A 24,042-nucleotide genomic window follows, 5' to 3' on the forward strand; every position below is an offset into this window, starting at 1 on the left:
TAACAGTTTGGCATATGGCCAGCTGGTTGGTTCTGTAGTGATTCGGACACATTTATATACACTAAGGTGATGACTCAGTAAGCATTTTACAAGAATAGGAGCAGCAAGGATTTTTCCTGCATAAATTCATGGAGGTCTGGTAACAGACATGTCATATGTTTTATCCATGTGATAACACGCACAACAATTATTCTAAGAGAAATTTTTGAATGTATAGTTTTAAGTTCTATTTTACATGGTTTTCAAAAAAAAAAACAACTTCAGAAAAATGAGAAGTTGAGACACTTGGGACTTCATACAAACGAGAAGACAGAATTATGTGAATTATTTGAATTGGCTTTCATTGTACCCTATTGAAATCTTTATGCTTCCATACTGCACCTTTTGAAACTCACCATTTTTTCTGGTTTAGCTTTGGCTTGTTGCCAGTTTTTCTGTTGCCAATGTTTATTCTTCCATTTTCTATTCTGACTCCATCTAGCCTGCAAGGAAAATGAATTGTTAAAGCGATAACAACGCTCCACCGTAAAAAGAATAATGTAACAGGATTAGTTGACAGGAGGAGTTATAGGTGTTTATTCAACTTAACCCGAGGATCAACCCCTTTAGAAAAAGAAAAAGCGTGTGTGTGTGTGTAAAAGACTTAGCGATAGCATACCTTGAACTTAAGCTCCCAATTCCAAATTTCTTTGCAGCAACTTGCAACATTTTTATGAGATTCACTTCTTCCCCAGCACTCTTACATTTCTTAGAAGCGGATTTTGGTTTGCTCTTCTGTTTCTCATTTCCCATGTATACTTGGTTACTTCTGTAAACCTCGAACGCAGACTTCTTATTAACATCTCCATTGATAGTTATTTTATTAAAGTTTGTAATTAAGGTGTTTTCATTCTCTTCCATTTTTTCTTTGTACACCGCTTTGAGCCTGTGACCATGAATGAGGAGATCACATGTATCCGTGTAAATGTACTGCAGAACGTACATAAACAAATCTGGGTGAAGTTTTTCTATCACAAAGAGATCACAGCCAACACCATCTTCATCTTTACGGTAAATATCAGCAGAATCTATCCAATTGTGATCCGATTCAAAGAGCTTCCGGAAGAAGTCAGAGCGTGTTGCCAAAATGTACTTGTGCACAGGGAAAGTCCTGGAGCCAACTTGAAAAGTCACATCATGGATGTTGTCCGTAATTTCTGCTTCTCCCAACAATTTGCCAAAATCCTCAGAAAAACTAGAAGTTGAGACACTTGGGATTTCATACAAACTGGAAGAAAAGAGTTACAAGAATTATTTGAATTGGCTTTCATCTCACTTTCATTTCATTTCATCTCATCGTCATGCTCCATGCAAGAAAAGAAAAAGCAAGTTTCTAAGGCAGGAATTGGGAACTTGAAGATCTTCAGACACTGTTGGACTACTAAAACATTAATCGTCCCTAACCACTGGCCATACCAGCTGGGGCTGACTGGAGTTGGGAGTCCTACAACATATGGAGAGCTGCAGCTTCCCCCACCCCTGGTTCCAAGCAGTATTTGCTTTCCTTCTTCAAAACATTAAAAGAAATCCCTCAAGATGCATCATTACACATGAGTATGTAGAGCCCCGTTGTGGTAGACTCATAAATATATTGGATTCATTCCTGTATATTTTTAACAGTACCAGCAACGCTTTCCCAGTCCGCCGACTAATAGCTGTGGTTTAATGTAGCATATGGTGTTCCATTTGCAGAAGGCAAGACTGGGCACTTCATCCCTCTTTTCAGGAAGGCAAGAACATCTTCATCGTAACCTCAAGTTTCAGTGTATCTGAAGAAGTGTGCATGCACACGAAAGCTCATACCAAGTACAAACTTAGTTGGTCTCTAAGGTGCTACTGGAAGGATTTTTTTATATTTTATATTTTATTTTGTTTTGTGCTAAATATTAGTAAAGGACTAGCGTGACCAAAGTATCAAAAAGCACGAAAGAGCACTGCACCCAGGCACTAGTTTCAGAGGCCCTTGTGGTGTGTGCACCCCCTAAGGTCTGTGAGGTGGGAGCCCTCATGGCACTGGAACTCCCTTCCCAGTAAGTTTTCATACGGCTTAAAAGACCTATTTGTTTCCATTGGCCTTCCCTTGAGTTATTTTGGTCCTGTTTGCTGGATTGAGGCTGGAGTGGATTATGATATGGGAAGATTTGAATGGGTTTTATTCTTTTGTTTTTCAATAATTGTAATTTGCATTGCTATCAGTTAGTATGGATGGGCTTTGCCCAGGAAAACAGCACCAAAATGGTTTTTTTAAAATAAAAATATTGTTTTCAAAGCTTTTAGGTAAATTATTCCCATAAATTTCAGGTAAATCATTCCCATAAATAGCTGAACAATACCTTGTTTTAGGATCTGACTGTAAAACAGCAAAGTTGCACCCATTAGGATCAGTAGTAACATTAACAGCTCTGTGAACAAAAGCAAGCTTCTCAAGTCGTATTCGTTCATATACGTTGTTTGTATCGCAAGATGAGACCTCGGTTGAGGAATTCTGAACATTTGTCACAATCTCTGCTGCATTTGGAGAGATTAACTAGTTAGATAATCAGTTGAGGAAACAAATAGGAAAATGTTTTGCTGGAAGCATTGCATTGATTCCACTAAGTTTGAAAGGCAAGTATTTGGCTTTAGTTATACATTTATTAAAGACTACTTCATACTTGATGTGATTTCCAGACAGTACAACTAATTTCATAAGAAGAGCCCTGCTGGATCAGAGAAAAATCTACAAGTAGGAAAATAATATAGAACACTATCTCATTTAATTGCAGCATGAGTGTAGGAAAAAGTTACAACTGAAGCTTCCATGAATAAAGACCCTGTGAAAAAAATAATCTCATCATCTTAAGAGTGGAATCTTATATCCCTTTTTTTAAAGATTCAAAATGTTTTGTTAATCGAATCATACAAATCCACCAATCATACAGTTTGAAGTCTGTACAGTGGTGCATATGCAAATTGTTTAAACTCTAAACTAATTTTAAGTTTCCTACAAGTTTTGGAAAATATTTTGGTACAGAACATCATTCAGTTGAACTTCCAGCTCTACTGAAGCCATATGACTATAAAACATCCTGAATGTTGTATTCATATGCAGCAATCACTGTTTTAAATTTCATCAGCCCAACTACTCTACTGATAGATCTCTGGGTGATTTGCAATAGATCAGGAGTTCTCAAATTGTGGCTCGTGAACCACGAGTTTCATCAGGTGGTCTGTCGTGTGTCTGTGGATTTGTGGTTAAAAATAAGAGGTGGGAGATCCATTGCACTGAATATTTTAACTGATTTAAACTGTATTTTTATTGTGTCTTGTATTTTATTGTTTTACAATTTGAAGTCTATGGAATTCTAATTGCTACAACAAGTGGGGAGGGGAATCATTAAACTGCCAGTCTGCCAAGACCCTCAGCAACTTTGGGCAAGTTGAGAAACTACTGAAATACATCACCTCCTCACAAACATGCGCCTTGAACTAAATAAGCTTGGGGAAACCTAGAATGGATTTGTGTGCAAAAGGACTCGGTGCTGAGCTGAGCTCCATTTTGGTACACAAAAGTCCCTTTCTCAGCAACTGCTCAGAGCTATTCCACCTTTTGCAGTGGGCTCAATTTGGTAAATCTTGTGGTTCTAGTAAAATAAAGCTGATACCACAAGCTGAAGTGTGCGTGCCCCATGTCTTTATCATTATTTAAATAAGAATATCATTCCCTGACACTTTTATGTAAGCTTGCATACTGCTCTGATGGCACTAGATGGCACTAGTTACTAATATTTGCACTGCTGAAAACAGTGTTTCCTTTTAATAGCAGATTTGGTGGACCACTGTCAGCAGGTAGAGTAACTAAAGACTCCAGACAAGATAGAGAAGTCTGAAAATTTCTGAGAAATAGAGAAAGAAAAATGTTGCTGTTGGCTAAAAAAAAGAGAAAAGGAACATAATACCCTCAAATCCTTTCACGCATGCACATATACCTACCATAGGAACAGAACATTAGAAAGCCTTGTTACCACTACAAAAAGTCTACTGGATAATTAATTTGCTCGGACAGGGTGAATGAGAAGATATATACCTATAAAATAACCTGATTAAAGATAATCATGAAAAGAGCAGGGAAGAAAAAATACTGCAGACCTTATGCCTGCTCTTGCGAGCGGCGGCGGGGGGACGAGCAGCCCAAAAGGAGATTTCAGGCTGCTCATTGCTCATTGCCCTTTGCCGCTGGCGGCGGCAGCGGAGGAGGAACGAGCAGCCCAAAAGCTGACAGGAGCCATGGCTCCAGTGGCAGAGGCCAAGGGATCCCGCTGCCATCCAGTGCCTTCGCTCCATAAGACGTGCAGACTTTCCCCCTTCCTTTTTAGGAGGAAAAAAGTGTGTCTTATGGAGCGAAAAATACGGTACTAAGATCCCATTTTTTAAATAAAAAAACATAATTTGGTAAGACTCTAAAACCCATGCCCACACACAAGCCTTAAGTCCAGTGCTATAGAAACTTATTTTTAAAATTCCATTACAAAAGGTACAAACGACAACCAAAATACTCAATGACATGTTCATTCATAGTTGTTATGGGGAAGGGATAGGAAGGGAAAATAAAACAAGTTGTGCTAGATTTAGAATGTGATCCTTCCCCCTAACCCCCCCCCCAATGTTGAGGTTGGGTGTTTATGTGTCGCGTGAAGATTTCTCCCCACCATCCTCTGCTGGCAGAGAGGAATGCTACTGGTGGGGGAAGCTCTACTATAGCAGAGGAGCGTGGGTGGGAAAATATTGCCAGCAATTCTTTTTATGTTGGCCAGTGGAAATCCCTGCAAAAGGGGCATTCTAGGACAGGGACACAGCTTCCTTGGATCCAAAGCCAAGGGGTCCAAGCTACATCAACCAAAAGTTGGCAGATCAAAAACCAAGAACTATGCTCCCCCCCCCCTACTTTCTGTCCTGGCCAGTACAAGAAGCGGTGGTCAGCCACTCTGCACCTCTGAAGCCCCTTGTTAGAATTCCTCCGTCCTTTGAGTAGTACAGCTGTAGACCTCTCCTTTTTTATTTTTATGTCTTAACTCAGGAAAAATAATAATTGTGTGTTCACGTTCACATTTACACTGATTGACCCAGAACTGCTCTCTCAACTGCTTCAGTTCAGCCAAAGTTAACACACTCAAAAGTCTACTTAACCTACCTTTCTTCTCCGAATTTTTGTTCCCCTCCATCCACTTTCCTTTGAAAGCTTCACCGTCCTGTGTAACGAACATAATTTCATTCCTATTTAAAGAAATATCAGACATGTAGACTTGGCGGCCATACACCCATCGGCACTGCTTCAAAGGATTGTTGGCAGATTTCCAGCAAAACACCTAAACATTTGTGGAGTGTGGGGTAGGGAGAGGAGAGAATGAGAGCAATTTACACATTTCTGCGATAATTTACCCCCCCACCCCACCCCGCTGCCGCCTTCTTTAATTGCTTTAAACTAAATTCTTTATGCGCAGAGAAGCTACTAGCGCCTACTCCTGCTTCCGCAACCTATCTGTGGATTTGCTCACCATCTGTTTTGTCCTCATACAGATTTACACAATTTTAAGCGAGAGGTGTCCTGCTTCCCTAAAGCAGGGGTGGGGAACCTCTGGCCCATGAGCCAAATTTAGCCTGGAACAGTTCCCAAATTGAATTCTCCCTAACCATGCCCACCTGGCCCACACCTGATGACATTCGTGAGAGGTATTGGGCAGGCAAAGATGCTGCTGGATTGGGTGTGTGGCCGACTTCCTCACGGTAAACTCTACTGTGCATCAGATACTGGAAGAAAGCAGCTTTGTCAGCAAGTCCCCCACCACCACCACCTGAAAGTTTGCAAAATTTGTTTGCTTTTTCATTCTTAAGTAAAAGTGATCAAACTGCCTCACAGCTGAACAGCAAAACGTTTTTGGTAGACAGAGATGCAGACTTGACCTAAAAGGGCCAAACTATGTGTGAAATGAGTGACATTTAGACAAGCTTGTAAGAGGAAAAAGCCAGAGAAGATAATTTTGTTTGGTACATTTAAGTCAAGGGCCCTGATTCACGCTTCCTGGACTAATCAGATCAAAACACAGTGACTGGCTGAAAAATTGTGTATATAAAATGTATGTTTTAGGATAAAATTCACTCAAAAATACCTATTTAGTAGAAAACTATACAAAAATACTAAATTTTGTGTGTGCTTATGTTTTTCATTTGCAGAAGATGCAGAAACAGAATGGAATGGACTTAAGAATAAACATTTGCAAATCTGATATGGACTGAATAGACTGATCTGTTCATCCCTTGGAGGAGTTACACGTCACTACTGCTAACAAATACCGTACATTTGCATTAGTGACAAAAATAACTATGTTACATGCTATAAACATAAAGTGGTTTCAAGGTATGTCTTTACACTTTATTGGGGGGCGGGGGCCAGCACAGTACTGGTCAACTTACTCTTCCCGCTTGGTCCAGTGCAAGGATACAAATCCTCTGGCCTCCGTTTTCCTTAAGGTGTTCAGGAGCTACTCTGTAGTCCAGGTAGCCTCCATTAACAAGAACCTTCTTTAGATTTAGTTGCCTGAACAATCACAATACAAGGAGAACTTCATTTACACAAAATACATACAAGTCAAAAGTATAAAGAAAATGAAACATTTACATGAAGAACAAACCTAACAACTTTACTATTAAAGAAGAAACAAATAAGCAACTGTTGCCAGACTATCACAGATGCTAAAACCATTACTGTATATTGACCTTAGGACAAGATTAATCATAAGATTTTACCCTGCCCTCTTACCAACATGTTGCCCGATAGTTCATACAAACCATGTGACATGTGAAACATATTTGCCACATACATATGTTAGAAAGATATATTCATAAAGAACAAAAATATAACCAGTTTTGCATTGTAAGATATCATAATCTATAAAGGCGCATCAAAAATAAGCAAAAAAGGAGGAAGGACAGCATTCAGAGTTTCCACAGAGTGCACGATCAGTCCAAGGAAATAGACAAACAGATTACTAGTAAAAGTAAATCCTTCACCTTAACCGTACAGTGGAACCTCATGTTACGTACCGTCCTCCTTGCAAACGCTTTGGGTTACTAGTTCCGCTAACCCGGAAGTAGATGCTCCCGGTTGCGAACTTTGCCCCGGAATGCAAGAGGAAGTCACGCGCCAGCAGTGGGGAGGTGCCATTAGCGAAAGCGCACCTCATGTTACAAGCGGTTTCGGCTTAAGAACGGATCTCCGGAACGAATTAAGTTTGTAACTGGAGTTACCACTGTACTAAGCTGGGAGTGGGTGCCACTACTCAGAAAACCATTTGCCTGGTTCCCTGTAGCTTCACGTCTCGCAATGAAGGAACCACCAGAAGGCCCTCAGAGCTGGACCTCAGTATCCAGGCTGGACTAACAAAGGTAAACTCATAGTTTTTTCTGAAGAAAAGCACTCACTTGGAAGCAATCTTCTTGCATTGATAGTCGGTGAGCAAATAGATATCTCCTCTTTCAGTAACACAAACTGTGGCACCATCACTTGCAGCGACAAAGGACACAGTAATGTCTTTGTGATGCAGAGCAGAGACTTGGCGAGGTGAAGTTACACACTTCTCTCCGTTAGGATCTAGCAAGTATCCTACAATGTAAGAGAACACCTTCAATGCCAACTTTTTCAGACCCATAATTAATTGGCACAATAGTTTTCCTACTCAAAAGAATGACAGAAACAAGTGCTGTCAATTCATATTTATACACACACACACTTAAAAATTATGGAGCATCAGAAACTAGTTTATAAATTTAGGTCAACATATGAAGCTGCTTTACACTAAATCAGTGCATTTTCTGCCAAAGGAAAGATAATTTGTGAAAAAGAGAACACTGGAATGGAACACTGGAAAATTTGGAGGATTTATGGAGTGCATGACAGAAAGACCAACAAAATACATGAATGAATGTAGACTTAATTTAACCTGAACTAGCACATAATAGTTAAAACCTTTTACATAGAAAATTAATATTTTTTATTCATAAAACATATACATACCATCCTGGTGCACATTTACTTGGAATGAATTCTTAATTTTGTTCTATTTGGATTTTCTTAGGATTATAGCTTTACAAGACTGAATCAGTTGTCACGAAGTTCATCCATTCTACAGAAAGCACTTTTTAAAAAAGGAATCTTGCTAATGATTCTAGAGCTGGGGCCGCATGCCACTGACTAGTAGCATCTTCAGTTAGCATAAGAATCTCCCTGTTGGATCAGGCCACTGGCCCATCTAGTCCAGCATTCTGCTCTCTCTGTGACCAACCAGATGCCCATCAGAAGCCTGCAAGCAGGACCTAAGTGCAACAGCACTTTCCTCTCCTGCAGTTTCCAGCAACTGGTACGCAGAAGCATATTGCTTCCAATCATGGAGGCAGAGTACAGCCATCATGGCTAGCAGTCACTGACTTATCTTCCATGAATTTCTCAAATCCTCTTTTAAAGCCATTGTTATAAGAATTCTAAAGAGCAGTTTGGTGGCCATCACTACCTCTTAGGGGAGTGAATTCCATAGTTTAACTATGTGCTGTGTGAAGAAGTACTTTCTTTTATCTGTCCTGAATCTTCCAACAATAAGCTAGTGTTACGTGAGAGGGGTTTTTTGTATGTCAATAATAATTGTATACGCTTCTATCATGTCATCTCTTTGTCGCCTTTTTTTCTAAACAAGAAATGTAACTGTTTCTCATAGGGAAGTTCCTTTGTCCCCTTGATCACTTTGGTTGCCCTATTCTGAACTTTGTCCAATTTTGCAATATCACATTTTGAGGTGAGGCAACAAGAACTGTACATCGGCAGTTTTGTTTGCATTTGCCTAATGACCCCTCGCATGAAATTTGCCTTCTTCACAGCTGCCACACACTGAGTCAACATCTTCACTGAGCTATCCAATATGACCCCAAAGTCTTTCTCCTGATCACTCACCACCAGTTCAGACCCCATGAAATGAAGATTTACTTTTTGCCCCTATATGCGTCACCTTACACTTCTTTGCACTGAACTAATTTACCATTTCTTTACACTTCTTTGCACTGAACTAATTTACTAATTTACCTATATACTCAGCCTTGAGGTGCTTTTGGAGTTCTTCACAATCCCTTTGTTTTAACAACCCTGAACAGTTTAGTATTGTCAGGAAACCTAGCTACCTGACTGCTCACTCTTTGCTCTAGATCATTTATGAAACAAGTTAAACGGCACAGCTCCAATACCAGTCCATGGGAAACTCTACTTTCGACATCCTTCCACTTACGAGAACTGTCCATTTATTCCTTCTCTCTGCTTCTTCTTACTTAATCAGTCCCCAGTCCTCAAGAGGACCTCACCTCTTACTCTATGACTACTAACCACACTCAGGAGTATTTGGTGAGTTCAGATGCCAAAGTCAATTTAGAACATTTTACTCTATTATGTCCTCACACTAAGCATTTTCACATTGTGCATAAAAAATTACACAGTGTAATGTTTGTTGTAAAACAAATTATGGCCTCTGCGTCTATGCATTTTAAAGAAGGATTTCAGAATTGGCAGTGGAGACAGAGAGAATAAAGAGAGCTAGCAAGTTGTCACAAGGTGGAACAAAGAGTGCTGTCCAATCTTTTTCTAGTTTGAGCTATTAACTGCATCATTTAGACCAAGGGTAGGTAGGGTCTGGATTCAGTTCAGCAAGCCACAGGCAGTGCCTCCACCCCCACAGCTTTGGATTCATTCTGGGTGATAAATTGCTCTGTTCTGCAGAGAATGATCTCTAGAGAACACAGAGAGCATTTTATCTCCTGTTTTGGAGATAAAAGATCTCTCTGGCTGATTTGAGAAAGCAGTCAATCTTTTCTCTGAGTGCTAATCACCACAGCACTGAAATCAGAGATAAAGCTCTTCACTTAGCTCTCTGAGAGTACATTGCAGGATTTCCCTTCCACCACCACTCAGGGCTGGAATGGTGAGGGGCAGAAATGCCAGGATTATGCAAGTGTGCGTGCATGTTTGACTTAACCATTCCACTTTAAGGCATTTTTTAAAAACTTCTGTGTTTTATCAGTAAAACTGACAGTCCAGCATTTACTAGTCAGCAAACCAACCATGCAAAGTATAAAATACAAAATCACAGGCTCAATAAAGCCAATTATTACAATATAAGCTAGCATAACAGGTTTAACAGATAGGACAACATCCAGATATTTTGCTACCTATTCTGATTTCTAATAAATTAAGAGACCTTGTCTCAAATTTTGAGATAGCCATGTGAGCTGATAATAATCACTTTCCCCTTAAGATGTCCCTTGGTTTTTCCCTCTAAAATGTTTAGCACCAAAGGACACAAAAAAAGACTTAGGTGGTCCACTGTAACAGAGGATGCATTTGCTAAGTTCACTTATTCTTATTGAATAATGTAAATGTATCGACAAATAACAGTGGGTTTTTCATGAGTGCTGTATATTGAGGTCTGAATCCCTAGTACCCAAAATACACTTAACTTTACAGTCAATACATGAACTCCTAAATAGTCACTGGTGCAAAATAAAGGTTGGTTTTACAGAGAGTGCTAATCTCAGTAAAGCAACAAGGAGATTTTAAGCTGCTTCTTAAAGAAATGGCAAAGTTTAAAATTATTTGTTTAAAATAATCTTCTTCCCCCCACCATCACCTTACATGTAAAACTCCCTCTCTCACCTAGTTGTCCGCCATTCAGCCCTATTGTGTATACTGCTTCTTTGGTCCATAAAACAGTATGGAACCTGCCTGCTGCCACACCGATCACTGTTCTGCCTTTAAGATTTTTTGCTTGAACCTGTATGAAAAATCCAAACATATACAGGTGTTAGTATATTAGTTACTAGTAAATTTAGCCAAGTTAGTACATTTATGATATAGAGAAATATAGATATATACCCCTAAGAGCTTAGAATACACCTGTCGGCATTTTACTTTACATTCTGAAGAAAAGAAAAGTAGAATAATTTTTATTATAAAGTATTTACTACTGTCCTCTATCTATTGACAGAAGAGACGGCAATATTTTTATTTAAAATAAAGGAATAAAAGCAATGTAACAATACAGACTACCGTTAAAAACACGACGACACAATCAGAGCCAAAATACTTAAAACCACAATGGCCGGCATCATAAGCCATTCAGCACCAAGATGAACAAAATGCTTTTCAGCATGTGCCAAAGCTGTAACAGAGTCAGCACATGTTTTACTTCTAGAGGAAAGGTATTCCAGAGCATGGCATCAACACAGAAAAGGCCATGACAACCAGGAGGGCCTCCACTGATGCTGATCTCATTGGCAGAGCAGGTCCTGAGTTGTTCACAGCCCTGAATGTTAATACCCAAACTTTAAACCTGGTCCAGTAGCAAACTGACAAGTAGTGGAGACTCTCCACTACACAGTGAAACAGCAATGTCTCTTTTGAGTTTCAGGTGTGACATAAAAATGGTTGTCTTCTACCTGGCTTTTAACAGTTTCCAATGGCCTTCAAGGTGCTTAAGTTGTTACAGCCAGTTTTCATAGGTGCTTTGCCACAGTGTAGCAAGCACCAATTGTTTTGTAGTTTAATGTTTTGTTTTAGCCACCTGCTCACTTTTAACAATGAAATCAAAAGCACACAGAGTTTTGTTTGGCAACTAGAATATGACAGTGCAGTAAAAATACTAAGTATGTATCCCATAGCCTTGTAGACACTTTGAAACTGTGTTAGTTTGAACTGTTGCCCCCCCCCCCAAGAGCTAGAGATTGATCATGCAATTATTAGCTAGGTAACTTTTTCATGATACAATAAATTTGTATTCTTACTCTCTACCTGCAGTTTCAGTTAAGCTTAGGAAGAGGTCCACTGCTCAGTTTCATTGCTGCAGTCCCACAGAAAAAGTAGAATTAACCACAGCAAGGGGTCAGCTAGTTAGCCACTTCTTGGCTGAGACCAGGGGTAACCAACTTGGTGGACTACTACTTCCATCATCCCCAGCCAGCATGGCTGGTGGTGAAGGATGATAGGAATTGTAATCCAGAAACATTCAGGCTGCTCCTAGTTTAGACCGCCATGCAATGCTGCCAAGTACAGTGGTGCCCCGCTAGACGAAAATAATTCGTTCTGCGAGTATTTTCGTCTAGTGGTTTTTTCGTCTAGCGAAGCGGCAATGCAAACCGCCGTTTTCGCTAGACAAAAAAAAAATATTTTTCGTCTTGCGAGGCAGCCCCATAGACAAATTCGTCTTGCGGGGCAGCCTTCCGCTAGACGAATGCCTTCGTCTAGCGAGTTTTTCGTCTAGCGAGGCATTTGTCTAGCGGGGCACCACTGTACTGTTGAAAAATGCACATTCCTCATTTAAAGGATTGTGTAGGCTACGAATAAGTCACTGCCATAGAGTCGTCCAGGTGATTAATCGTCTGATGTTTCTCTTAAGCAATCTGAAATATGTTTTTCCCCCAGCAACAGCAATAGATAGCATGTTATCAAGCAGCAGCAGCAGTATATCTAGCACTGACCAGCATGTACACATGGGAACATGTGCACACATCCATCCCTAATTTACAGGCATGCCAAAACTATGCAATTACAAAAAAGACAATTTTACCTGTCTGGGAACATTACAGTTAGAGGGGGGAGGAAGAACACCCAGCTGATGAAAAGTATTCAGGCCAAATGTATACACGCATCCATCTTCTGTTAAAACAAGTGTATGATCTTTAGCTGCTGCCACCTGAGAACACTGGTGACCCATCAAGCTTTCCACAAGTCTGGGAATCTAAGAGAGATTAAGAAAATATTGCACATGTGTTTCAGACATGCCTCTCTCAGTCAAGACCTACATCAACTTTGTCAGAAACAAAGCAAAACCATTTCATAAAATATATTAGGTGACACACAAACGTCTCCAATAAAAAGATCCAGAAGCTTTACTATTTATGTGCACTAGAAGGCTTTAAAATCTATTTCCATTTTGAAATATCTATACACTTTAGCTGGCCATTATAGCCGTTCGAAATTTGTGGTCCCCACTAATCATGCTTCACACCCAACCACATGGCTCAAATGAGGACAAAAGTTTGAATCCCTTTAATATCAAAGCCACTTAGCCTGGATCTAGACACATCAAAGAAGTGTTTCAGTTAAACACGTTGTAAATTGAAACAGGGAAAACTGGAAGAGAAAAATTGGGACTCCATGGCGCCATCTGGTGGCAAAATGTTATATCGCATATACAACGCATATAAACCGCTTTTTCTTTACCAATCTACACATATAGATCATTTTTTCTTTACCAATCTAGCTGACTCATGGTTAAACTCAAAACCAACATAATGCTTAACCAAGGGATCAGGAGAATTTAGTTTATTTCTCGTGAAATTAAAATAATATGTTATCCTCAAGTATGTTTCAATTTGGTTTAAATATGGCATAGTTTAGAGGGTACTCAGCAACAAAGAACACTGTAGAAGATCTGCACATGGAACATTTTGCATAGACAATTATGCTTTTAGCTCTCTTATTAAAACAGCAGCTGCATGCTACACTAAAGTAGCAGCTACTTCTGACAGTGTGTCAAAAGCAGCTGGAGAGTTACTTAAAATAAATAAAAACTTAAAAACCCTTTGTATGCACAAAAGATGGTTCAGTGGGCCAAATACAATATTTGAAACCAGGTTTCTTTTTCATAATCTAATAATTTGTTTTAAAATACCAAGCAAGTCTGTTCATCACCATGACCCAAGCGTCCTCCTTGACCATGTCCACATGTGTATACTTGTCCTTTTTGGGAAAGAAACACCGAGTGAAATTTACAGAGCACCACCTAAAGGAGAGAGAGGGAAAAGGTCCTTAGCAATGTTACTTGAGCTGCATCATGAATTAACGTTACTTATTATCATCACCATGAAGTAATATATAACGAACAAACAAAAGGAGCAGAGAAAATTCCAATAACTAAACCAGATTTTCTTCGGAAAAGGAAATGCTGAAAGGCGTGTACTTACGCTAACAAACCAACTGATGAGAGTAGAAAAGATGCTGAGGCTGTTTGCTTTCCCACCCACACCAGCTATTGAGATTTAATGCCAGGTGTATTGAGAGAGGGTGCAAGAACAGAAGCAGGGGATGGGCTGTTTCTGCTTTGTAAGTCACAGAAAAAGAGGGGAAGAGGATGGAGGACAGAAGTGAAGCAAAGACACATGATAAACTGGGATTCTAAGGTCTAAGACCTGGGACTAAGCCCTATATTTGCTTTGAAATAAATGCTCTGAAGGTCAGGGGCTTGAGGGAGTTTACCATGCTAGCCCTGCATGTTTTGTTGTGTATATATATTAATTACCTGTTTAACATAAACACCATTCCTAGGAAAAAGATCCACCAGCTCAGGATGATGTTTACTCTGTTGACCACCATGTCCCAAAGTAAAATTTATATTGTTTCCCCAGGTGTAGACATCTGTGGGATCTAACACAAAATCATGATTTCCATTTGAATCCTCATTCACATATGCACACGATGCATTATTTTAAATGCACTTCTACTTTCTGTTGAATGGATTCTTTTCAGATATCCTGCAAAACTAGGCAAAAGGCCTAGAAAACTCAAGACTATCAGTTTTTTTAATTACAACAAAATTACATACCTGAGCATTTACATAAAATAACACAATCCCAACATTCTCAAGATATATATGGAAGAGAACTAAGTCACTGAACATAGCTTAAGTACCAATAGGCATGCATGTACACACACAATTTCAATAAATGTAGGTTCAACATGCTGTTTTAAGGTACGATTTAGGCCCCTCTGGATTCAGAGGAGAGGCAAACCCAGCATCCAGCACCTAACATTGCACTTCATAAAGCATACATTTTCTAAAATATAGCTTTTTTCTGCATGTTCAAAATATATTTATTTCTTCATGTTCAAATTTGTACCAGTAAGCATAATGATCCTCTTATGGTGACATACCTGTATTCTTAAAAATGACATGGGCTGGTCTGTCCTTCATTACAAGATCCAAAGCAGACAGGCCTTCTTTATCCTGCATATACAAGTTCACACCATGCTGAGAGCAAAGGGAGGAGAAGAATAGGAGAGGAAGTGAAAACTCATAATCCAGTTTCGTTTCTTATTTCATCCACCTTCTAATCTAAATTAGCTCATTCATATTTTTATAGGTGTCTGAAACCTCCAATAGACTCATAAACTGAAGCACCATCCTGCCAAGGCACAGGTGAACAGTTTTATGTTTTGGTTGGGGGATGAGGGACTCCCTCCAAAGATCAGATTTATAGTCTAACAATGGAAGGGTGCTCCTTCTACCAGCTGAGGCACCACTAGATATACCTCCAGTTCTCCTTAGACGGGTCTAATGTGTTATATGCTGTGAGCTGCCTTTGAAGACAGCTGCTAGGATAACTTTATGTAGGCACTGAGCACATATCTTGTTGTGCTTAAAGGGGTCCACTGACACATGATCTTTGTCATTTTTTCCTCAAACTTGGGTCCCCAGCTGTTGTTGGACTACAACGTTCATCATCCCTAGCTAGCAGGACTAGTAGACAGGGACGATGGGAGTTGAAGTCCAACAGCTGAGGAGGCAACTGATCTATGGGAAAGATCCTGAGAGACTGAGGGAGGCAAGCAAAGGCCACCTCTGAGCATGGCTCAGCTGAACGATCTGCTCCTCTCACAGGGCCTTCTACCATCGAGTACTCTATGGGAAGGAGCATGATAATTACGCGTTTATATGTATATATTTTTATTGCATAGCATTAATGTATTTTCTTATTTGTAAGCTGCCTTGGAATTATTTGGATAGCTAGGTAGCTCAGTTGGTTAGAGCATGTGTGGCGTTTGCCTTTCTAGGGATACATATAAGAGCAGGAGTGAAAAAGGGGTTAAGTGGCTGACCCTAGGCTGTCCAATAAACAGAGGGGGGGAGGAGCTAGGGGCAGCTGAAGGAGTCAGTTAGAGTTAGAGAGCGGGGAGTTGAGGGAGTTGATGAAGAGCAGTTGATCGAGGGAGTTGGTTGGTGGGTGGTTGTTGATTGTGAGGGTTGGTGGTGAGGTCTAGTGGTGAGCGTAGGCAGGGTTGTAACCAATTTCTTAAGTTGTTGAAGTTTTTAAATAAACACTTATTATTTTGTTTAAAATTGCACCCTGACTGTGAAAGTTATTACCAGGGAGGGGATCCTGGTTGGTGGCAGCGAAGCGCGTGGTGGCACAGGGATCAATAGTCCGTCAAACGACCGGGGACCCTGTGTGATCGCCACAAAACTGGTGGCAGCGGCGGGATAAGATCAATACGCCGGCAGGAGACATCAATAAGCCCGTGGAGGGATATTGAAATCGTTGTGCCTGTTCACCACAAAATTGGCAGAAGCAGCTGGGGTTAAACAATACACCTGGAGAAGGGAAAGGGTAAATCTGTGAAGTGATAACCTAGCTCAGGGGTGTAGTTGTGGTTACCCAAGGACGCTGCAAGGCTAAGATAACAAAAGGAGAAAAGAGAGCTCACAAATCTGTTCTGGCAGAGGGTTTTGACTTGGGGTCGGAAGAAGTAAGCTTAACGGGTAGAGAGAAGACCCATAGCAGAACTTTGAGACCCGAGTCTGGAGAAACCTAGCCAGGGGGAACAGTGCTGAGAGGAGAGTTCTCTTATTTTGTTAATTTAACTGTCAATCCTCAATCACACAATATGCCACCTAAAAAGACAAAGAACCCTGTGAGGGAACCAGCTCAAGATAGCTCTGAAGGGGAGGAAAATGGGAATCCTCTGAGGGAAGAGCAGAGCTTAGAAGATGAAACTAATATTGTACCTGAGGCGAGAGAGCCACAAGTTTCTATAGAATTAGAAAAGTGGAAACTAGAACAACAATATAAATTAGAATTAGAAAAAGAAAGAATTCGAGCTGAGAGGGAAAGTGAGAGCGAAAGAATTCGAGCTGAGAGGGAAAGTGAGAGCGAAAGAATGCAATTTCAGTTGGAAATGAAGAAACTAGAATTAGCAGCCATGGAGAATCAAAATAACAGAAATAACACCAGTAGTCAAACAACAGGGAAGGTAGATTTAAAGCGATTCCCTGAGTTCAAGGAGAAAGATAGCCCAGAGGCTTTTCTGATATCATTTGAGAGAGCCTGTAAAGATTTCCAAGTGAAGGATGAGGAGAAAATGGTGATCTTAAGGGCTAGAATTAGTGGCGTACTGGCAGAAATATACGCCCAAATGACAGAAGAACAGTCAACAGATTTTGAGATGTTTAAACAATTAATTTATACGAGGTTTGGAATTACCTCAGAACAACTAAGAAAAAAATTCAGGAGTGTGACAAAGTTGAGAGAAGAAACGTATGCTCAGTTGGGGGCAAAAATTACGAATTACCTCAAAAAATGGTTAGAGCAGGAGGGTGCGGATTCAATTCAAAAAATCAGAGAGGTTATTGCGTTGGAGCAATTTTATGCCACCATAACTGGGGAGCTGAAATATCTTGTAAAGGAAAGAAGTCCTAAAACCATCCAGGAGGCAGCAACCATAGCTGACCAAATTAATGAAATTAGGGACCATGGATTTGATAGTCCAAAATTTGGCGGGAAATTGTGGGGGAACCCCAGAAACCAATTTCAATATGCTAAAGGAAGCTCTTCTCCGGCAATGAAAAAGGGAAACATACCACAGTCAAAAAGCCCAAGTGACGTGGGCCAAACTAACACCCATACCTCTGAGGTAAAAGAAAATAAATCTAATTATACTGGGGGAAGAGATATGAGGTGCTGGTCGTGCAATAAACTGGGCCACAGAAGCTTTGAATGTAAGACTGGTGAACAAGTTAAATCTGGGAGCACAAACACTCAAAAACACTCTTATTGTATCCACTCAGTAGGGCAGGGTGAGGCTAAGCAGGTTGCCACGGAAACCGAAGCTTTAGCTAGGCCTGAGACAGAGGAGATTCCTGAGGCCTCAGTAATACACTGTTACTTGATTAAACAGAATGATTTGCTCTTGAGAAAGTCAGGAGAAAATATTTGGATTGAAAACAAAAAATATCTAGGGTTAAAAGATACCGGATCCCAAATCACAATTGTTCATCCTGAGATAATCAGTCCCGAGAGAATAATTCCAGGAAAAACTATAGAATTAAAAGGAATCGCCAAGGAGCCAGTTAGACTCCAAATGGCTGAGGTAAACATTAAGTTACATGACTGGAGTGGAAAGTGGCAAGTGGCCATTTCAGAGGAAATCCCCACTGCGGTGCTTATCGGTTGGGATCTCCTGGAGCATGTACAGAGTGCGTTTGTTATTACCCGCTCCAAGGGGGGCCAACTGTCAACTGATACTGAGGGAAGCGAAACAGTTGCCAATGAGGGCAGGACTCAAAGTCCTCAAGTTGAAACTTTGAGTGAGCCAGGCTTCCTAATACCTTTCAAAACTACTCAAAAGACTAATTTCTCTCAGGAACAAAAGAATGACATAGGACTAAACAGCTGTTTTGAGGCAGCAAAATCTACTGTTCCATTAACCCCTGATTGCCCAGAGAGGTTCTGCTTAGAGGAGGGGCTGTTATATCGTGAAGCCCTTAGCACACCTTATAAAGGGGGAGGAGGAAACCGCAGACAACTAGTGGTTCCTCACATGTACAGAGAAGAAATCATAAAACAAGCCCATAATAGTATTTTTGGGGCACATATGGGGATAACTCGGACCAAACGAAGAGTGGCACAAAATTTCTATTGGCCAGGAATGGGGAAGCAAATTAGAATGTATTGCCAAGCCTGTGACATTTGCCAGAGGTTAGGACTCGACTTGGCACAACCCTTGCCTAGAGCAACCAAAAAGGGGAATGAAATGCAACTAGCCTGGGAGGAACCATCCCAAATCGTGTCCGAAATAAATAATGTAAACTACCTTATCCAGCAGGGGGATGAGGGGCGCAAGGTAGTTCACGTAAACATGATTAAGCCTTACCAGAGAACCGAGAGCTGGGCTCTCTATGCTATCCGAGAGGACCCAGAAGAAGCAGAAATATCATGCTGGGAAGGGAGAGGGGAGCAAGAATGTAATATACAAGAAGTTAAGCTAGCCCCTACCTTAACCCATTCACAGCAGGAGGAAATAAGAAATATCCCACAAAAATTTAAAACGATTTTCAGTAATACTCCAGGACTAGAAAAAGGGGTAGTCCATCACACTGACACCGGGATTGCAAAGTCTTGTGATTTCATATTTGCTATGCCGTATGATGAACAGAGTCAGATGTGGTTGCAATGCAAAGCCAGAGCCAATGCTCCGTATAGCCACACCATAATGGAATATGAAAAATATATTCACATGGGCATTAATCCAAAGAAGATTGTGATGGGTGTTCCATGGGATGGCTATGATTATACCTGTCTAGGTTCAATTAAGGCCCGTGTTTGTTCAATTGCAAAAGTTCCTTTCCAAGGGATATGGCAGTGATATGGCAGGACGTCAGCGCCCATATAATGTAAACATGGATCTAGTAAACAGTTTTATTTCCGGGATCCTGTGGGATGAGGAACAGGAAGCCCCATATTTAGAATGCAAGGTCTTTATATTTGACATTGGGGGGCAGGCCTGGAAAGCTTATGACTGGTCACATATTACCATAGTGACGATTGTTGGAAAATACAACCCAGAGCTTATGGGTTATGCCCATTCAAGAGGAGTCAGAGTTGTTTTAAAAAGTGACCTATCTGTGAGATCAGTTAGAACAACTATTCAAAGTTATGATAAAACATTCATCAGTTGGAAATATAGAAAGAAAAACATACTGAAAGTTATAGTTGCCAGGGTGTCCCATCAACTTTCTATGAAAGTGAAAGTGTTTCCTACACTAGAGATTGTGTGGTGGGAAGTTGGGTACCCTGCTGCTCATGCAACACAAATAAATGCCCAAGATGAACGTGGTTACACAGCATTAACGTGGCCACCACATCAAAGACATAAAAAAGTAGTCTTCAAATTGCTTGAAGTGGGAACTGATAATTCAATACATACCAAAGATGGACTGACAGCAAGGGAGATTACTAACAGCAATAGGCAATCAGAGCTTTTTAGTCTACTTTCATTAAGTAAACCTGATTGTCCAAAAAGCTTCAGCAAGCTGACTAAAAAAGCAGCTTTCCACAAACTTCTGAAAGCAGTTCCCAATGAATTCAAAAGCCAGACAACCAGTTCTTATGCTGCTTTTGGTGACATGGAGACGTTTGTACAAGACCTCAGGCTACAACACTTAACAGAGATCCTGAAGGAGAGAGAGGGTGACCCAAGAGAGCTTTTGACCCTGAGAAACAAAGACTCTACACAGCTTGGAATCCACAATAGTTACAGACGCATCGACTGCAGGGATCGGAGTTGGACTGTGTCAACTTGCATCCAACTTGCATCCAATCACGTGTGGCAGAGAAAAGACTGGTGCCTAGAGAAAGACACTTCTTGTGGCGGTTAAGGACAATAAGGAGCGTGAAAGGATCCTGGACATCGTGGCAGATGCCTTATCACGAAGACCCGAAGGCAAAGATTAAAATGGACAGTTACAAATTTTCTTGCAGTAACTAAAGGTTTAATATTGCATGATCTATTGTATATAATGTGGGAAAAAAAAACAATTATTAAGCCAGTATAAGATGAGGAGTTAAGGTTAGTAAACATAGGAAATGTTTGTTTGAATTAATGTGTCCCGCAGTTTGATCAGGAGTATAACTCTGTGCAGTTATCCCTCCTGAATCAAACTTATTTAAGGGGGGAGGTATGTGGCGTTTGCCTTTCTAGGGATACATATAAGAGCAGGAGTGAAAAAGGGGTTAAGTGGCTGACCCTAGGCTGTCCAATAAACAGAGGGGGGGAGGAGCTAGGGGCAGCTGAAGGAGTCAGTTAGAGTTAGAGAGCGGGGAGTTGAGGGAGTTGATGAAGAGCAGTTGATCGAGGGAGTTGGTTGGTGGGTGGTTGTTGATTGTGAGGGTTGGTGGTGAGGTCTAGTGGTGAGCGTAGGCAGGGTTGTAACCAATTTCTTAAGTTGTTGAAGTTTTTAAATAAACACTTATTATTTTGTTTAAAATTGCACCCTGACTGTGAAAGTTATTACCAGGGAGGGGATCCTGGTTGGTGGCAGCGAAGCGCGTGGTGGCACAGGGATCAATAGTCCGTCAAACGACCGGGGACCCTGTGTGATCGCCACAGCATGTATTGTGAAAAAGGGGATATAAATAATTGCAACAAAAAAAGGAAGCAAGAACAATTTAAATTGGGGCTAGTTACGTTTAAAGCCCTACATCAGCCTTGCCCAACCTGGCGCTCTTCAGACGCATTGTACTACAATTCCCATTGGTCCCAGGAGGCACAACTGTGTTGTGAACTGCAGCCCAAAACATCTGGAGGAGACCAGTTTAGAGAAGACTAACAAGGAGAATCTATAACTGTTCTTCAGTTGAAAACAACTTCAAATGCATCAAAAATAAAACAATGAGACAAACAGACAAAAACCTAGAGCAAACCTGAAGCCATCTGTAGTTCACCTTGCCTCCACCTTGCCTGCAATAGCGGGAAACGATTTGTTTTGACACCAGACTCAAACATTATACAGAAGCCTTCCTGTTAAGATTTTCCCCCTACATATTATTCAACAGAACACTCTAGTTAGATTTTATTTGAACAAACCATGACAACCTGATAAAAAGATATGTGCAACTGAAAGAATGACCACATGGGATTTGGCAGAAGTGGGTGGTATTCCATCCGCGCAAGGATTTTCACTTGCGGTTACTTTCCTTGCTTCTCCCCACATGCTCTCCCCAAGAGATGGAGAGAACGTTTTGTTGCACAAGAATAAATGCTTGCACTAACATAACGTTCACCTGAGTGCGACATTGGATTCCATCCAACTGCTTATATACAGTACGGTCTGATTTTGCTCAGTGCTTGGTTCCTAAAGTCATGAGGCCAAATGCATATTCATAACGGCACTAAGAATTGCAAAATACCAACCTTCAGTAGCGACCAGGCACAGTCTATATGACCATAGAAAATGCCACGGTGCAAAGCTGTCCATCCAGACTCCTTGTCTTTTGCCAACAAATCCACTCCATTTGTTTCTATCAGCCAATCTAGCACCCCTTTCTTACCACAGGAAGAGGCAAGATGGAGGGCATTCCTGCCAAAGATATCCTTGCTTGTTGCGGCATTGTAGCAGTGAGAAGTGAGGAAGGCCTTGATTTGGCCTTCACTCCCTTGAGTTATGACAGAAACAATATCCAAAGCATGCTGCAGTGATCGACACTTCAAAGTACAGTCAGGCATCAAAGAACTCATCTTACGCTTTACTGCACTACTCCGCTGTACAAGAGAAACCCCTGTAAAACACAGACAAGGGAACTCTGCTTTGTGCCCCTTCTTCACAAGAAAATCATGATTTTCAGGTACAGTCTTTATTCAGTTGCAGAAAGCTGCCATGGGAATTATTGTGCTGTTAAGGCTTGGCACTTAAAAAAATAAATATTTTCATCAATATAAATTCAAGAGTTCATTTCTTTATCTACAAAATATCGTATTATAGTTGAGGAAGAAAAAGTTTCCAAAAGGCAATAAAGGTGTGAGGAGGGGGATTCCCCCTCCACACTGGCTAGTTCTTTCAGATATCCATAATTGCAAGGGAGATCTGCAAGAAGAGAAATGAGAGAAAAATGAGATTAGGAAACGTTCAGAGTATCAGCAACTGTTTCAAGGATTTATTGATTTATTGATTGGTTATTGTTTCCTGGCCTCCCTCTTAAAGGAGATGAGAGCAGCAAACAATGGATAAAACAAAAACAAAACAACATCTTAAACAACTCCAATACAGATGCAAATTGGGAATTTATGTGAAACTCTACTCTGCCCCCATCCCTCACTGGCAAAGAGAATACTATGTTAATTGTGCTAGAGCAAACAGACAATTTATATTAAATGTACATCACATTGACATTTTACTTTCAACTATGTCAGATTCAAGCCCTTCGGTACAGGAGGAAGCACAAAACATTTGGATAGAAAATCGAAACTCTGAACTGGATTTCTAAGACCAGAAAGATGGGCCTTCTTTGTTCTGCAGACACTTCAGTTTTTACCATTACACCTACCCCTATCCCCCATCTCTTTGGGCACCCTCACCCCTCAAGCATTTTCTTGTACCACCCTAGAAATAACTAAATCATACATACACACAAGCTATGCCAACTTCTTCTTTGTGCGCCCTCTCCATGAGAGGTCTGGAGGGTGGCAACACAAGAACAGGACTTTTATGTAGTGGTTCACCATTTGTGGAATGCTCTCCCCATCTTTATATATCTTTAGGCGCCAGACAAAAACTATCCTCTATAACCAGGCCTCTGGCCTTTAATTATCTGTGACAGTGACCTTTCAGAAGTGGGGTGTTTTTAATGTATTTCTCTTTCCTCTTGGTTCAAATGTATCAATGTGGGGTTCATTTGATTTTGACTGTAAGTCGCTTTGGGTTGCCCTGAGCAAGATAAGGTGACTGACAAATTTAGTAAATAATAAAATAATAAGTACCAACATATTTTTTTTAAAAGAAAGATATGGAAATAAACAAGATTTAAACTACATGCTTCTATTCTATTTATACATACATTTAAGTATGTTTAATCTTTGTCCCAGGTACTACATATTCACCAACTAATTTACTGACAAATTATGTGAACTTGCTTTTGGAGATGGAACTTGCTTTTGCCAGACATGTAACAGAAATAGATCTAACTAGGGACTTTTCTTACTTGCTCATTACCAGCAGTTGTGGCTTGGTGCCTGATGCAACTCATCATCATATTTGTTTCAAGTTTTATATGGTCTCTGACTTGCCTGCCTCATATTTCACACACTTGTGTCCATTTTTAAATACGACACCAGCATGTAAACACACACACACACACACACACACACACACACACACACACTACCCA

At 40.5% G+C, this 24,042-nt stretch overlaps 1 protein-coding gene across 3 annotated transcripts in view; it reads right to left on the reverse strand.

The window, feature by feature from the left end:
• IBTK (inhibitor of Bruton tyrosine kinase) overlaps window positions 1–24,042 on the reverse strand; it is a 51,341-nt gene that overhangs the window by 19,931 nt on the left and 7,368 nt on the right. For 2 of the 3 annotated variants that reach the window (XM_033143296.1, XM_033143295.1), the window contains exons 2-13: window positions 22,073–22,742; window positions 15,038–15,134; window positions 14,406–14,530; window positions 13,779–13,889; window positions 12,672–12,842; window positions 10,763–10,880; window positions 7,498–7,678; window positions 6,490–6,613; window positions 5,210–5,384; window positions 2,373–2,547; window positions 659–1,267; window positions 396–482 (exon numbers count right to left, since the gene is read on the reverse strand). In XM_033143296.1, coding sequence (XP_032999187.1) covers window positions 396–482; window positions 659–1,267; window positions 2,373–2,547; window positions 5,210–5,384; window positions 6,490–6,613; window positions 7,498–7,678; window positions 10,763–10,880; window positions 12,672–12,842; window positions 13,779–13,889; window positions 14,406–14,530; window positions 15,038–15,134; window positions 22,073–22,396 — 2,297 coding nt within the window. In that variant the 5' untranslated portion in view covers window positions 22,397–22,742. The remainder of the gene's footprint in view (window positions 1–395; window positions 483–658; window positions 1,268–2,372; window positions 2,548–5,209; window positions 5,385–6,489; window positions 6,614–7,497; window positions 7,679–10,762; window positions 10,881–12,671; window positions 12,843–13,778; window positions 13,890–14,405; window positions 14,531–15,037; window positions 15,135–22,072; window positions 22,743–24,042) is intronic. The other variant, XM_033143298.1, reaches the window with a different exon arrangement.

Source organism: Lacerta agilis, chromosome 3, assembly GCF_009819535.1.
Source record: "Lacerta agilis isolate rLacAgi1 chromosome 3, rLacAgi1.pri, whole genome shotgun sequence".
Lineage (NCBI taxonomy): Eukaryota > Metazoa > Chordata > Lepidosauria > Squamata > Lacertidae > Lacerta > Lacerta agilis.